General features: G+C 41.2%; 1 protein-coding gene across 1 annotated transcript; it reads left to right on the top strand.

Annotated features, from left to right (window-relative positions):
• Nucleotides 1–7,106: 7,106 nt before the first annotated feature.
• On the top strand, nucleotides 7,107–15,272 carry LOC143865790 (uncharacterized). Its single transcript, XM_077375893.1, has 2 exons — nucleotides 7,107–7,747; nucleotides 15,215–15,272. The coding sequence occupies exons 1-2, from the start codon at nucleotides 7,107–7,109 to the stop codon at nucleotides 15,270–15,272; spliced, it is 699 nt and encodes a 232-aa protein (XP_077232008.1).
• The last annotated feature ends 2,496 nt before the right edge of the window (nucleotides 15,273–17,768 follow it).

Here is a 17,768-nt window from a genome sequence, read left to right as displayed (position 1 = left end):
AGATAGGAGAGTAGACCCTTGGGCTTACACATCTCTCAGATCTAAACCTAGCTAGTGGCTTCTACCTGTCACACTCATAGCTATGGTCTATTCCTTGACCCAGTGATGATAAATATTACCTGTTTTCATCCTTCAAATGCAAATCTCATTTATCCATTCTTTTGTTGTATTACTCAAATTATTGTTCGTCCTGTCTTAGATATGGTCGATAGCTTGTCTGCTGTCTCTATGACCATAGTCTATCATTATTGATCTTCTTGATCGTACATTTTTGTCGTCCACCTTTCAGATTTAGATCCGGTCTATGATCTACTTTTGTCATTTATGACCGTGGTCTCTTCCCTGAGTTTCTGATCATCTTTGATCATCAATGGAACAATTGATGTCGCCAATTATATCCTTCTTGTGATTAGTGGTTAAGTTCATCCTTATTCTTTGTTTATTCCAAGTTATTCTCCAGTCCCTAATTATCCCATTCTATTCTTTGTGTTTAGGTTAAAATTATGGCGAATAATGTGTTGAAAGGCTGGATAAGCGAGACAATTAGGGCTCTTCCGCTAGAATCTTCGGATAGGAGTATGGCTGATCGGTTCATCTGTGCCTTCAATCATTTGAGTGTTTCCGATATAAATTGGAAGTTTCTCCAAGCAGCCGCTAGATTCTGGGATCCTAATCTTCATGTTTTTCGATTTGGATCATTCGAGCTTTGTCCTATATTCGAAGATTGGTGTGCTTTATTAGAGCTCCCAACAGATGGACTTTGGATACAATCTTCGAGCATAGATTCCTCTCATTCCATTTTTTGCAAGCTATTCAAAAATCAAACCGTTGATGCACTTTCATGCTTAACGGATACTTGTGTGCAAGTTCAAAACCTCATCACCCTTTTTTCTGAAAACGTCGATCCTACTAACTCTCGTTTTCAGAGTTGTCGACGCAATGCTTTGATTTTTAGTGTCTTTGCGCGATATGTCATTCGGAAAAACCCTCGTGTTGCTCCGTTAACCTTGTTAACTGTGGTAGACCAAATTAACAAAGGGAGGAATCCCATTCCTACCATGTTAGCAGAGACCTTTTTGGGACTAGATCTTATTGCTTCCCAAAATATCAAAGACTATTTCTGTGGGTGTGTGAAGTTGTTGTATGTCTGGCTTGGTGAAAAACTTCAAATTCTTCAGCGACAAAACCAAAGTCCATATACCTTGAAGAATTTCCATACATGGAAACCAATAGCCCATCAACCTCAGTCTATCGATGAATGGCACAATTGGTTACAACATGTAGAGGAGAGCCAGTTTCACTGGGTAAGTCATTCATGTTTCCACGTTTTTACTAGCACTTACCCGCATTCATTTGTTTACCTCATGGGTACCGAGAAATCTTCCTTTTATGCACCCATTCGAATTCTCCATCAGATTACGGGAATTCCATGTCCTCCCGGAATCATAGTCCCTCCTCTTTGTGAAGATCTTACTCCTGATCTCGTCCGATCCAATGTGGCTGCTTGGGGAAACAAAAATATAGAAAGGAGGTTAGGTCTATCTCGCAAATTCCGACGTGGAGAAATATCGGAAGAGCCCGCAAGCCGGAGAGCTCGGATTAAGGAACCTTGAAGATCCATATCATGTTTTGTTATTCCGATTTCTGCATTTCCCATTTATTGTCAGTCTGTTTATCCAGCTGTGATCAGAGATTAATATTTTTCATCCGTTGTAATCACAATTTGAATCTTATTAATGAAAGTGTGTTTTTGTTTCTTTTGTCATTGTTTGATCAAAATAGTTTATCTCGATTATCAAAATTTTAATCTAGTGATTATACTTCCATTTCAGGATTCTTGATTGAGCAGCCATTGCTCCTAAGAAAATCCTCGTTTCAAAACCAACCTGGTCCCGTCAGACATCTGATTCCAGGCTGAGCCGACAATCCTTGTCACCTTTTTCTTTTACTTCTCCTTTATCACCTTCCTTGAATTTTCAAGAAATACTTTCACCAGTCCAACCAACCCCTGAAACGATGGCAGAGAATGGGCAAAATGGCATGGACACCAATGAGATGATGAAAATTATCCTGGCACAATTGGGCACCATCAATGAAGAGATTGCTCGCATGAAAACTGATAGAAGTTCTACTTCTAAGGAGCATGCACCCCAGTACCCTTCAGTTATACCTCCTCCACCCCCTGCAATGGCCAGGCCTGCAGTTTTGAATGTTGAGGATGATATCGAGGATGAACAGTATGCAGAACATAATTGTCTCCCTCATCTGGAGAGAGACAATGAGGGTAGAGAGATGGCAGACAGACTGGACAAGCTGACCCAAGAAATGGAGAACATAAAGTTTCAAGGTCCGAAGAAGCTAAACATGGCCGAGTTTATGATAATACCGGGAGTTGTGCTACCTCCTAATTTCAAAATGCCGGATCATGATAAGTATGATGGGACAGGGTGTCCCAAGAGTCATCTGAAAGCTTTTATCCCCCTCTTACAGCAGCATGGGCTTACTCCAGAGCAGATTGCTCTTCTTTTCCCTAGATCTCTTACTGGAACAGCAAAGAAATGGTTTTTGAGCTTGAAAACTGAAGAGATCAGAACCTTGGAAGATGTTGCAAATCGATTCGTCGAGCAGTTTTCCATGGAAGAAGGGATAGATGTAACTAAGAGAGACCTGAAGGCATTGAAGCAAGGTCACAATGAGACCTTCACGTCCTTCATTCGCCGATGGAGGCGAAAGGCAGCGCAGACGTTTGCCTGACTCAGAGCAGATCAAGATTGTTGTGAAAAACTTATCATCTCAATACTATCACCACATGGCAATCCAGTACTTCATTGATTTTGATTTTCTAATCAAAACCGGAACTCAAATTGAAGATGCTTTGTCCAAGGGACTGAGATCAAGACCTTCGTCTGATGTGAGAGAAGGAAAAAGACCTATTGTGGCACCGAAGGAGGTGCACAGTGTTAACTATACCGGGCCTCCCAGTTATGCCAGACCACCAGGTTATGACCGACCGCAATCCAGAGCAGTGACCGAGGTCAGGAGGCCGATGGAAAAGAAGGTCTTTCGTCAGTTCGACCCTCTCCCTTACTCCTTATCAGTGGCTTTGAAGAAGTTACTGAGAGATAAAAAAATTACTTTGTTGGAACCTAGAGAGCTTCCTAACCCTTTGCCCAAGTATTGGAGGAAGGACCAGTACTGCGATTATCATCAGAATTCAGGGCATTTGACTGACAAATGCATGGCTTTAAGACACAAGATCCAAGACATGATAGAAGCAAAGGATCTTGCCGTAGAAGCGCCTAATGTGACTCGAAACCCATTACCTACACATGCGGTTCCTCCCCCAAACGTGTATGCCATCTTCACTGAAGAAATCCTCTTAGATCACTCTCGTATTTGTGCGGTTATTTCTGATAGACCGTATGTTCTGAGATGGGATGATGAAGACGAAACGATCGAAAACAAGAAACCTTACATACTGTCCCCTCTAGATGAAGGATTAACAGGATCCTCTGAGTGTTCTTGTTCTTATGTCCTCAAGAGTGAGGAGGAAGAAGAGATGAAAGAAAAGATCCCTTATGTTTTAAGATTGGAAGAAGAAGACTTGTTGCTTCTAGAGGATCAGTGTGACGAGCTCCGCCATGTCACACGTGGTGGTCGGGTCTTTAAGCCAGTTGAACTCAGAGCTGAGAATCCTGCTGAAATAGCCCGCGCATCAGAAAATCTGAGGCAGAAGCAGACTGTAGAAGAAGAAGAAGACAACTTGTTGAAACAGTTGAAGAAAACACAAGCTAATGTTTCAATTTGGGGTTTGTTGATGGCATCCCCAAAACACCGACAAGTTGTACTCCGAGAGCTTAATGCATCCCAAGTGTCAGTCGAGATTACTCCTGACGAGCTAGTCAGTCTAGTTGCAATGGCAAGGGCCTCCAAGACTTTATCCTTCACTGATGAGGATTTGCCTCCGGAGGGTAGAGATCACACTCGACCTCTCAGGATTACCATAATATGCAACAAGAAAAGGGTACCTGAAGTGCTAGTAGACAACGGGTCTGCTCTAAACGTATGTCCCCTGAGCACCGTTGTTACTTTGGGATTTGGGCCCAATAACTTCATACCATCTGAGCAAGGCATACTAGCATACGATGGTACGAGAAGAGACGTGATCGGGATACTGGCCACCGATATCGAAATAGGGGGAGAAACCTTTGAGGTCGAATTCTAAGTTCTCGATATAAAGACTTCTTTCTTCCTTCTTCTGGGCCGACCTTGGCTGCACAAGGTCGGAGTTATTCCTTCAACTTTTGCATCAGAAGTTGAAATTTGTTAGGGATAACAAAGTGATAACAGTCCGAGGAGACCCCGAGCCGGAAGTTGGACAAATAACATCTGAACTGAGCACTGAAAAATCAAGAGATGTTAGTTTAACCGGCTTTTCATTAGAAATCTCTACTATTTCCTTTGGGGAAGCAATGAATGAAGGAATAATGTTTCTCTCAAGCACGAACACTCAAGTGGTGAAGATAATGCGAAAGTATGGTTATGTCCCGGGAGCTGGCCTGGGAAGAAATCTGCAAGGCCCAACTGAGTGGCCTGAATTGAAGGCAGTCGGCGGATTATTCGGGCTGGGGTACGAGCCAACTTCGAAAGAGGTTCGAGAAATGAAACGTTATATGATGAAGTGGGCTGAATGCCGTCGTCGAGGTATAGAATTTCTGACAGGACCGTACAGCATGATTATGAACGGCCGATTCAGAAGAGAAGGGGCAGACTGTCCGTTCTATGGTTTTCCTGAGACCTGGTGTGATAAGACTGGGAAGAGGCTTCCAGGGTTAGAAATCTTCTTCACAGATGAGTTATCAGAAGATTTCTACAGTGAGCAGTTAGCCTTAACAGCGATAGCAGAAAAACCAGATACAGATTGGGCGGAAAATATTGAGCCACATCTCCTAGACTCCCTGTATCAGGTTGAGGCCCCAATCATCGCTATGATTGGAGGAGATGTGCCCTTCACGAGCCCAAGGGATTGCATTACTCCAGCCAATGGACCTTTAGACAATTGGACCGCACAGGTTATACCCCAAGTAGTCCTCCAGTATAGCCCAATCCTTTCAAAAGAGTCAGTCATTTCAAAATGTGTGTCAGTTTCTGAGTTCAACCCAAAGTCTGTCATTTCTAACTTTTCTTTTGATGCAGGTACCATAGGGGTTGGAGTGGTTCTCGGAGATGGTGAAGAGTCAGTCCCTGTCGAGTCTCAGTCAGATGATGTTTTTGCTGATTCTTCATTTGTACATAGTCCTGTCTATGTTGATACTGATGTCAACATGTCATTTCATTTGAATTATGAGTCTGTAACGCCCGCTGTGGGTGAATCATTCGATGTAATCATCAATTCTGCAAAAGAAATAAAAGACTCATTTGTGTACGATCCTGTCTTTATTTCTAATTCTGTTTCTGATTCTGCTTCAAAGCCTGATCAAGTAATTAATAATAAACAAGACTCCCCCTCAAACGAGGAAGCCGACGAAACTCCTCTTGAAATCAAATACATGATTCAACAAGAGGAGATTCGCCGAGCTAAACCACTCGAAGAAGAAATTGAAACCGTAAATATAGGTGATGAAACTTTAATTCAGGAGATTCGGATTGGCAAAACTTTATCTCGTGAGGAGCGCGAAGAATTAATCACCTTGCTAAAAGAGTTTAAGGAGGTCTTTGCTTGGTCTTACGATGACATGCCGAGATTGAGCGAAGATATCGTCCAGCACAGATTACCTCTAATCCCTGGCATCAAGCCTAAGAAGCAAAAACTCCGAAAACTCAAGACAGAATGGGAGTTAAAGGTTCATGATGAGGTGAAGAAACTGCTCGAAGTAAAATTCATTGAAGTAGTGGAATATCCCGAATGGCTTGCAAATATAGTTCCTGTGCCCAAGAAAGATGGAAAAGTCAGGATGTGCGTTGATTTCAGAGATCTGAATAAGGCGAGTCCGAAAGATGACTTTCCTCTTCCGAACATCGATATCCTGGTAGACAACACTGCTGGACATGCTCTGTTATCCTTCATGGATGGGTTTTCAGGTTACAATCAGATCAAGATGGCGCCTGAGGATATGATGAAGACGGCATTTATTACTCAATGGGGTACATACTGTTACCGAGTAATGCCGTTTGGTCTCAAAAATGCTGGTGCCACTTATCAGAGGGCTGCGACAACTCTTCTTCATGACATGATCCACAAAGAGGTCGAGGTCTATGTAGATGACATGATTGTCAAAGGAAGGACTCGACCAGAGCATACAATTGCCTTGAGAAAATTCTTCGAGCGAATCAGAAAATACCAACTCCGCCTGAACCCGAATAAATGTGTATTTGGGGTTACGTCAGGAAAGTTGCTTGGATTCATGGTTAGCGAGAGAGGAATTGAGGTTGATCCTCAAAAGATTAAGGCAATTCAAGAAATGGCACCCCCAAAGACAGAAAAGCAAGTCAGAGGTTTTCTTGGAAAGGTTCAGTATTTGAGGAGGTTCATATCTCATTTGACTATGACATGTGAACCCATATTCAAATTGTTGAAAAAGAATTCTTCCAAGAAATGGAATGATGAATGTCAGGAAGCATTTGAGAAGGTTAAACGATGTTTATCTTTGCCTCCTGTCTTATCACCTGTCATTCCTGGTCAACCGTTGCTGATGTACTTATCCATTACGGATACAGCAATGGGTTGTATGCTTGCTCAGCAGGATGTAGGATCTAAGAAAGAGAAGCCTATATACTACATCAGCAAGAAAATGCTAGAGTACGAGATAAAGTACACTATCTTGCAAAAGACTTGTCTAGCATTAGTCTGGGCAACACAAAGGCTTAGACATTATCTCTTATCGAACAAGGTACTTCTGCTTTCACGGATGGATCCGTTGAAGTACTTATTCGAAAAACCCGCTCTCACAGGAAGGACCGCAAGATGGTTGCTACTGTTATCTGAGTTTGATATCACATATGTCACTCAGAAATCCGTCAAAGGGCGGGTTATTGCTGAGCAGCTAGCTGATGCTCCTGTTGAGGAGAATGCTTTTCTGAAGGCTGAGTTTCCTGATGAAGAGATCATGGAACTTGAAGAAGAGATTCCAAGTACCAGATGGACAATGTATTTTGATGGAGCTGTAAACAATCGAGGACAAGGGATAGGAGCAGTGCTTGTATCTCCCAAGAAAGAATACATCCCGATATCCATCAAGTTACAATTCGAATGTACAAATAACATGGCAGAGTATGAAGCTTGTATCGCAGGACTTGAGGCAACTTTAATTTTGAAAGTCCAAGAGATTGATGTATCCGGAGATTCAATTCTGATAATTTGTCAAACCAATTGTAATTGGAAGACAAGAGAATTAAAATTGATCCCGTATAATTTCTATCTCGAATCTCTAGCCAAGAAATTCAAGAGTATCACATTTACCCATCTGTCGAGAACCAAGAATCATTTTGCAGACGCCTTGGCTACCTTAGCCTCGATGTTGGATATTTCTGAGACAATGGAGATCCAGCCTTTAGCTGTGAGGTCGCAATGGGCTCCAGCGCATGTAAATGCCATTGAGATATCAGCGCGATGTCCAGATGGAAAACCGTGGTATACTGATATCCGAAATCTCATTTCAGGCAATGGACATCCCCCTGAAGCTTCCAGCAAAGAGAGAAAAACTCTTCAGAAATTTGCTGCTAACTTCATCATCTGTGGTGAAGAATTGTACAGAAGATCCTTTGATGGGATTCAGCTTCTGTGTGTTGATGAAGATCAGGCTGCAGAGCTCATTGAACAAACACATGAAGGTGTTTGTGGTCCTCACATGAATGGTAAAATGCTATCAAGGAAGATCCTTAGACTCGGTTTCTATTGGCCCTCAATGGAAACAGATTGTTTCGCATTTGTGAAGAAATGTCATAAATGCCAAGTCTATGCGAATCTTATTCATATGCCTCCGTCAGAGCTGCATTCTATGACCTCACCATGGCCATTCTCAGTATGGGGGATTGATATCATTGGCAAGGTTTATCCCAAATCGTCAAGTGGACACGAGTACATCTTGGTGGCCATTGACTATTTCACGAAGTGGATAGAGGCTGCTTCGTTCGCTTCCATAACTTCCAATACGGTTGCGAAGTTTATCCGTATGAACATTATCTGTAGATATGGAATACCTCATGAGTTGATTTCTGATAATGGATCTCACTTCAAGAAAGAGGTAGTGCACCTGTGCGAAGAATTTAAAATCAAGCATCACAAGTCATCTCCTTACAGACCGCAGACTAATGGTGCTGTAGAGGCAGCTAATAAGAACATCAAGGTTATTATTAGCAAAATGACAGAAACTTATAAGGATTGGTCGAATAAACTCCCGTATGCTTTGTGGGCTTACAGGACGTCGATCTGATCCTCTACAGGTGTAACTCCGTACTCTCTAGTTTACGGAATGGAAGCTGTCCTCCCTGTTGAGTTGAGAATCCCATCTCTGAGAGTTATGATGGAAGCAAATCTGCCAGAGTCTGAGTGGGCCAAAGCCAGACATGTTGAATTGCAGATGATTGATGAAAAGAGACTCAGAGCCTTATACCATATCCAAGGGTATCAGAGAAGAATCGAAAGGGCATTCAATAAGAAAGTCAAGGTTCGAGACCTGAAATCAGGAGATCTCGTCTTGAAATCTTATCGAGCACCGGTGTTCGATCCCAGAGGAAAATTCAGGCCAAACTGGTCTGGTCCATATATCGTTGATGAAGTCCTGCCTAGAAAAGCCGTGAGACTCCTCGACGAAAATGGTGAAAAATTAACAGAACCTACAAACCTGGATCAACTAAAGAAATATTATGCTTAAGTACACCAGGAGGCCGTCCTTGATCGATCAGAGCCAAAAGCCAACAACCCAAAAGTCAAATACCGTTTACAAACCCTTTGGGCCTATATAAAAAAAAATCCCTTTTCTTGACAAACACAAACCAGGGGCATCTTTTATGACTTGCGTCATAAAAGATAGTAAACCTGAACTACATCATGACCTGATCCCTTTTTACAGGGTATGTAGGCAACCTGATCAATTCGGGTTCGGTCAAATCCTTCATAACCTCCAAATCTTTCAAATTTTGCAAATTCTCAAAAAGAAAAAAGAAAGAACAAAACAAACAATCCTTAAGTCCCCAATGGGCGAACTATGCAGACCTGATTCCCATTCTCTTTGGGGATACGTAGGCAGTCTGGAGGGCCAGATTCAGTCAAATACATAAAACAAACCAAAAGTTTAACTTGTTTGAACCCAAGCTTACCTAAAAGTCCTTCTGGTGTATTTTAGGTACAGGTTTGTAGAGAAACAGAAAGAAAGAAAAAATGATGGAGTCTTAGACCCGCTAGACTGAAAATTCGAAAGGGCGGTCTAGGCAAAAATTAGGGTCATTCACCTGCTAAGTTGAAAACCCGAAAGGGCGGCTTAGGCAAAAATCAAGGTGCAGAGCCTGCTGGATGGAAAATCTGCAAGGGCAGACAGTCCAGGCAAAAATTAAGGCATGCGGTCCGCCAAATCGAAAACCTGAAAAGGCGATTTGATCATGGCAGTGACTTCAAAAGGACAAAATTTCTGAATGCCAGCAAGACTTTCATTTCTTCTGAGGCATTACTCCAAAGTCTGAGTAAGCGCCAGTAGAGATTCTTCTGACACTCTATAAGCTAAGGAGTTAAGACTAAGCAAACCAAAGGGATAATAACCATGACGAAAAACCTGAAAAGAGGAATGAAACACCTTTAAATACGGTTTTTGAAAGATTCTAAGAAGTGGTAGACTGTACCATTTTAAAATACTTATCAGGCTGAAAAGCAGATTCAGTTTCTCTTAGAATCCAAGTCATGATCGAAGTCCTCCTTTATTGTTAGCCACAGTTCAGTCCTTGTCAAAGTCAAGGTTAAACTCCAAAGTCTTGTGTGGGGAGTCCTGTGTGGTCAATGTCTCTCCAAGGCTGGAGTGATGGAAAAATGATGAAGTTGTGGATCCTTGAAAATGATACAGAGCAGAACAGAGTTCAGAAGGATGGTACTCAGACCATTCAAAGTATTGGCAGCTGTGGACCCCGATCCGGAGATAGGCGGCGAGGGAACGGGTCCCTAGCACCCTCTCTGGATCATCCACGTGTGTGAGAGCTCTGCCAAGGAACTCTCGAAACGGATGCCACCCTCATAGCATAGCACGAGTGGCGATATAAAAGAAAGAGATATGTCTCGATCCGGAACCGAGGTTCGAAACCGAGACATACCTGAAATAAACTCAGAGTCGCCATCCATGGATATGCCATGGAACCCTAAAATCAAATCCTCTGTGCAATGGATAACCAGAAATATATATGGGTTCGTGCCTGGTTACGAATGGGGAAGGTCTGAGAGCACCCCCGATTCGTCCGAGTGCAAGCACTTGGTCTCTTATGCCATTTATTATTAACTCCAAAGAAGTTTGGGTAAAAATCATCTGAAATGGGAACAATCCTCAGGAATCGTCTACCTAAGCATGCATTTCCTGAGGATAAAGATAATAAACACATATAAAATAAAATGAAAGATGTGCCACCTAAGCATAGCTAGGTTATGAGTGGCAAACCTAATGGGTGTCTAAGTTCTGATGTGCAAACACATGCAAGCTACAGCAAAAGGTATAGGATCAGTACGAGAAAGTAAGAAAACACATCAAAACATATAATAACAAGATAATAAATCCTAAGACTCTAAATTATTAGCCCGAGTCCTCGGATGGTCTGGTATTCATCCAAAGAAGCCTACGTATCCCCGCCTCCACTAGAATCAAGGCAACGTAGTTCTTCGCGCCTATTCTAAGCTATGATGCCTAAGACACCTAGCCCTCTATCCTAAACTCGATCTAAAAGACCGGACCAATTATTAAAGTTTATTGTACGATTATTTAAATTCCAGTGAATTGTAAATTTTAGGACACCCTATATGCCCTAACTAAATGCAGATTAGCCCTAGGCTAATGCAGGTAGTTCCTACAACCTATGTGTAACTAGGCTGTATTTCCTAAGGAAAACCAAAGGTGGACTACCGTATCCTACTCTAGTCATCACTCGGCGATGTGGATCGCCGACTGACCGGACGGAGGCGCTCCTATAACTCTAGGACAGACCCCTAACTCTAAAACAAGCACACAGCAAACAAATAATCAAACAACCTATCAAAAGAAAAACCCTAACTCTAAAACTCTCTATCTAGGAGAAACTCCTAACTCTAGAGGAAGATCTTTTGAAAACAAGATTTTAAAGGTTTTTGAAGAAGGTTTAAAACGTTTATTTACAAAAAAAGTTTGGCTGGACTTGGGATGTAAATCCCAAGCTGCACTACGTACCTCGTGGAAGAGGATCAAGCCAACGTAGTTCGAAACGAACTCTCCTAATTGCTACCTCTAAAACATTCAACACTTTAGATTTTTGATATTTTTTTAATGTTTTTGATGTTTTTAAAGTTTTTCAAATGTTTTTGAGTTTCGCATTTCTAATGTTTTTTAGATTTTTAATTTCTGATTTTACCCTTTTGGTCAAAGACCTAAGGGAACACACAAAGCAAAACCCTAGGGCTAAACCTTAGGGCAAATAGGGGAAACCCCTAAACCAGGCAAGCTAACTATCAAAGATGACAAAATGATCTAAGACCCAGAAGGTAAGGCTCCAATGAGACTGGGCAAGTCTCCAACAAACAAGAGTAACGACAACACTAAGGAGAAGCTCCTAAAAACAACTATAGAAAAAAAGGGAAATGAGTCAAAGACTCTCTAATACTGCTATCTAAAGGACGAGTGAGTCAAAGACTCTTTGAAAGAAAAGGAATACGAGTCTAAGACTCTAACAACCAATTAAAAGGATAAATGAGTCAAGGACTCTCTAAAAGAAATGGAAACACGAGTCAAAGACTCCAACAAAAGGATAAATGAGTCAAAGACTCTCTAGAAAAACCAATAAGAGAAAGATTGAGTCAGAACTCATTAATAACACCACCTGAAAGACAAATGAGTCAAAGACTCTCCTATAACACCACCGAAAAGGCAAATGAGTCAAAGACTCTCCTATAACCCCACCTAAAAGGCAAATGAGTCAAAGACTCTCCTACAACACCACCTAAAAGGCGAATGAGTCAAAGACTCTCTAATAACACTATCTAAAGGATGAATGAGTCAAAGACTCTCTAATCAAGGCTGACTCCTATGCGAATGGACTATCGACTAAGGAGAAGCTTACAAGCAAAAGGAATAAGAGACCTTGTGCATATTTGGCAAAGGTAAAACACCCAGCCGGGCCGGACAGCTACCTAGCCCTAGGGTGCAACAAATATGCAACCTGATACCCATAAGGGTAGGGGTATGAAGCCAAGCCGAGTAGGGTATTCTCCCAAAACCAAACGACGCACAAAGAGGAGAACTAGCGAGAGAATGAGACCGGGCGGGTCTCCCAAACACACACAAAGATGGGCTCTAAGCAACCTTATCATTACCCTTGCAAAGGGGGAAGCAAGGCTAAGACAACTAATTGACCAAATTGGTCTCTAATTAACAAAGGAACAAACTGAAGTACAACCTCAGAGAGGATTCTACAAATGAGGCTTGCCTCCAAAGGAGGATTGCCTAACGAGACAGAGTATGTCTCCTAGTACAGGTTCTATTATCTAAAGAAGTCTAGAAGACTACTCTAGTCTATCCAAAGAGAGAAGAAAAAGGTTACTATGTAAACTCAAATTTCATTCAATTATTATAAAAACAAATCAAATATCCGCAAAGTAAGATCTACAACTAAAGAGTGCACAACATGTAGCAATCATAAAATGATAAACAACATTAATTAGTCCAGACCAGCCGCTGGATAGCCTAATAAAGTAAAAACAATATCAAACACTTCAAAGCCAACCACAAACCCCAATACGGGAACTCCAATGAAATCAGATGATGCCAAAGTAATCATCTGATTTCCTACACAATAATATTTCTACAAACCGCCTTGAAATCATACGATATTCGTGTCAAGGACATCGAATAGTGCAAATCATCTGATTTCCTTCTTCAATTAAACAATTTATAAAATTAATTAGCCCAGACCAGCCGCTGGGTAGCCTAATGAAATAAAAGAAAGTATGATAAGGTTTCAAGATAGTCTCACCTGAATAATCCATTCATCACCATCTTCAAAACCTAACTCAAAGCTTAGTATAAGAAGAGTATTAGATTTTCAACAGATTATACGAATATATCAAATGATATTCCCAATTTATAAAAATTTTAGTGCATAACAGGGGGCATCAACTTGTGCAGATTCAAGTGCAAAAAAAACGGTGAGCCACAAAACACAAAGATGGGCTCCAAGTAACCTTATCATTGCCTAGAGAAAGGTTTTAATGGTTAAAAGAAAACCAAAAGGTTGGGTAGGCCTACTAAACAAAAGAGGGGAGCGCTACTTGGATTGAGCAAGTCTCCTAAAGATGGGCTTGGGCTATCGCCTTTATCGCCCTTGCAATGAATAAGGGAACTAAAATCTAAAAGCATCTAAAAGACTGGGAAAGTCTTCCTAAAAGAGAAAGGAAAAAAAACTAACGGGACTTAGCAAGTCCCCTAAAAAGATGGGCTTGGGCTAGCGCCTTCATTGCCCTAGCAACGAATAGCAGGAACTACCATCTAATGGTATCTAAAAGACTAAAGAAGTCTCTAAATAAAAGAGGGGAAGCTCTGATAGGACTGAGCGAGTCCCCTATAGATGCTATTTATCTTATGAGCTTTATACCTTATGACAAGGTCACCCATAATAAACCACCCCAAACAAACAATCATGCACCCAATGATGGAGAATTTCATACCATTTCCCACAGTTGATAATATGACTGCACAAAGATTCCTCATCTAAAATTATTCCAGTGAGGTTGACATGACTGTTATTGCTATAATCATTATATTAAATCTATCTCACCTGATACATCAATAAAAAACAAGACCAGCAGCAATTTGTTTGAGATTAAAACAATTCAAGGAATAATGAGAAAAACCAGCAGACTTGGTGTATTTACAACAACTAGCAGGTGACAACACAAGCACTACGCTATGCTTCTTTGCCTACTGAAAATAGCAAAAATGACACTTTGAAAAGGACAAACACAACTATCAGATCAATGTTGCTGTTACTCAATTGATGCTAGAGCACACGAAATCTGTAATGGGGTAATATTAACGACAGAATGACCATTATGCTCACAACATAGCTCAATCAATGATGAGTACTTCTTATAGAATCAACAACTAGCCCCAAATCAATAGAGAACAATCATCAGAATACTCACATAACTCAACCCTTATTGAAATATCTGTAAAATCTCTGAAAAGCTAAAACCAATGAAAGAATAACAACCATACCAGCGGTATATGCGACCCAATCAATGGAAGTACAACCATCCAAACAAAGATATAACTCTATCAATTATGCAATGCTCACCAATATGCCCAAATCAATTAGGGAATCAGCATTAGAATAATAATAAAAAATTCAATTACTGATGGACCATCAATGAAATCATCAATAAATTCAAATTCACCCAGGAATAACTATCACCCCAGTAAGATGATCTAATTAACGACAAGGTTTATAGAATCATCAATAGACTAATATTCATGAAAGAACTATTGCCAAGCAAATGTTACAGATCAATCTCATCTGAACAATCCACACCATAGAAATGAAAATTTAATGCACAAAAGAAATTGCCTGAATCGAGAATATCCCTTACCAGTGATATAAGTTGAAGCCAAAGATGCCAGAGATGGAGATCAAGGAATTGATTGAGAAAAAAATGAATCGCACTGGCCTCTCTCCCTCTCTAATTTTCCACAGATCTCCCTTCCTATCTTGCTCTCTGATATGATGTCCTTCAATAAGCAGATCCGCGAATAATAGTGAAATTCCAAGCAGATCCTCCACAATGATCAATTTCAATGGACAAAAAAAATCAGATCCAAGGTTGTCAAAGTTCGATCCAAGATTTCCAAGGTAGATCTATGGCTCTGGCTAAGGAAATGGCAGATCAAGGTTCCAATATATGTATCTAGGATTTCTGGTTCAAATTGGCCGGAGCTTTGATATCCTGGCCGGAGGAAAAGATAAGAAGAAACTAGGGTTTTGGTAATTTGGGGTTTTGCAGAGAAGAAGAAGAAGGTGGGGTTGCTGGTGGCGTTAATGGAGGGTACGGCCGGAGGTGATGCCGGGGAAGAAGGTGGTCGGAGATGGGAAAAAGGGTTTTTTCACCGGAGAAGATGGTGGTGAGTGGTGGTTGGGTTTCCGATTAGAGGTGGTGAAGTGGAAATAAAAGAGAGGCTAGGGTTTGATCTCTCTTTTCTCTATTCTCAGATCTGAGATCTTAGATCTGGGATTTCAGATCTGAGACCTTAGATCTGGAATTTCTCTTTTATGGGCAGATTTGCAGAGAAAAAAATGGGATCTGGACAGCGGTAGAGGAGATAGCTAGCGACTAGTGATTGGAAAATGAGGTGACGAGAATGGGGTTTTGAGGGAGGAGATGGGCGGAGATGGGATACTGGTCGGAGAAGATGGGTATCGGCCGGAGAAGAAGGAGTTGGGGAGGTGATGATGGCTGCTAGGGAGGTGAGGATTTGGGGAAGAATAAGAAGAAGAAGGTGGAGGTGGGTCCGGCCGGAGTTGATGCCGGAGAAGAAAAAAAAATCGTCGAGACCTCTTTCTCTCTGCAAATGGGTTTCTCCCTCTCTCTCTCTCTCTGCTAATTTTTCTCACGAAAAATGAGACCTCTCCTTTGATTTTTCGTTGCATTTTATTATATATATGATTTTTTTTTTTTGATATCGGCACTCCATCTTTGGATAAGGCGCACGAACTGCTAGCTGCCCCCCGCCCGCTTTGTCTTATTAGCCAAAAGACAATATTCGGCTATTTTTCAAGAAGACACCCCCCCGTCTAGGATAATTTCCCCCCTTTCTGCATTTATACTACGACACTGGCTCGGTCCGTTCGCAGGGCAAACCAACTCGGATTTCGACGAAATTTTACAGGGACCTATGGGGGACCCTAACCTAGCTTAGGGTGTAATTTGAGACCCTAACTCACTGGTTTGGCGAGGTTTCGCACCAGCAACACAAACTTGGGTCCGGTCAAAATGGGGTGTCTACAGATGCCCCTCTTTGGCAGAGCGTGTGTAACACGCGAATGGCAAAGCTGAACAGACGACACATTTTGACTGACCTGAAAGCAAAGCAAATTTTTGGGTTTTCAGTTTTAAAACGATATTCACAAAGGTAAAACTCTACCAACAATAGGGAGATAGCCTCTCACCGACTCTTAACTCGGCAACTAAGACATCTCAAAGAGATAGTCTCTCCCTAATACTCATGACTCAACTATCTAAACTAGTTAACAAAGATGAACGAACGATTATAAAAACACAAACACACACACACACACTTCTTCTTCTTTTTTTATCAGGCTAAGCCAAAGTAAACATAACAATTGCTCAAAGAGCACCAACCAAACAAACAAACAAATCATTCCAATCACTCAAAGAGTTTTCATTTTTTTAGAAATCACAATGTAACTTGTCTAAGACAAGCATAAATCCAAACACTCAAAGAGTTTACTCTCTTTTTTTTTTTTTACCACCGAGTTTTTATCCTGGAATCGACAGCCAGAAAACACCTGACATAACAAAGTTAGAGGTAGAGGGAAGAAACAAAGTCTATAACAATACAAAGCTTAGGAGCAAGGAGATATATCGAGTTTTTATCCTGGAGTCGATAGCCAGAAAACACCTGACATAACAAAGTTAGAGGTCGAGGGAAGAAACAATGGCTATAACATAGCAAAGCTAGGAGCCAAGGAGATACATTGAGTTTTTATCCTGGGATCGAGAGCCAGAAAACACCTGACATAACAAAGTTAGAGGTCGAGGGAAGAAACAATGGCTATAACATAGCAAAGCTAGGAGCCAAGGAGATATATCGAGTTTTTATCCTGGAATCGAGAGCCAGAAAACACCTGACATAACAAAGTTAGAGGTCGAGGGAAGAAACAATGGCTATAACATAGCAAAGCTAGGAGCCAAGGAGATACATCGAGTTTTTATCCTGGAATCGAGAGCCAGAAAACACCTGACATAACAAAGTTAGAGGTCGAGGGAAGAAACAATGGCTATAACATAGCAAAGCTAGGAGCCAAGGAGATACATCGAGTTTTTATCCTGGAATCGAGAGCCAGAAAACACCTGACATAACAAAGTTAGAGGTCGAGGGGAGAAACAATGGCTATAACATAGCAAAGCTAGGAGCCAAGGAGATATATCGAAAAACTTTCAAAAGGAATGAAGAATTTATCATCTACGATCAAATTCACTAATGGGCCAGTCATCTCTTACCGAGAATAACTAAGAGCGCAAGATCTTTGCTGAAAGCAAAACTCAATTAAATTGATGAGATTTTTAGGTGCTGACTCTCTTTAACAGGTGAAAAGCATTCTGATGAGGTTTGAAGGATGTAGGAGTAGATTCTATACTCCGCTGGGAATTGAAGTTTCTGAAACTGACTCCTGAAGGTACAATTTGATCAAGGAATTCAACTCAAAGAGTATGCTCAAGCTTCTCTGGTTTCTATTGGCTAAGAATAGATATCTCAGTTATCATTGTGTAATATCTTTTATGACGCAAGTCATAAAAGATGCCCCTAGTATGATGT

This window comes from Tasmannia lanceolata, unplaced genomic scaffold (assembly GCF_043159265.1).
Source record: "Tasmannia lanceolata isolate RefF3 unplaced genomic scaffold, GAP_Taslan_0.1 ptg000003l, whole genome shotgun sequence".
Classification (NCBI taxonomy): domain Eukaryota; kingdom Viridiplantae; phylum Streptophyta; class Magnoliopsida; order Canellales; family Winteraceae; genus Tasmannia; species Tasmannia lanceolata.
This window is presented reverse-complemented; position numbering and strand designations above follow the sequence as displayed.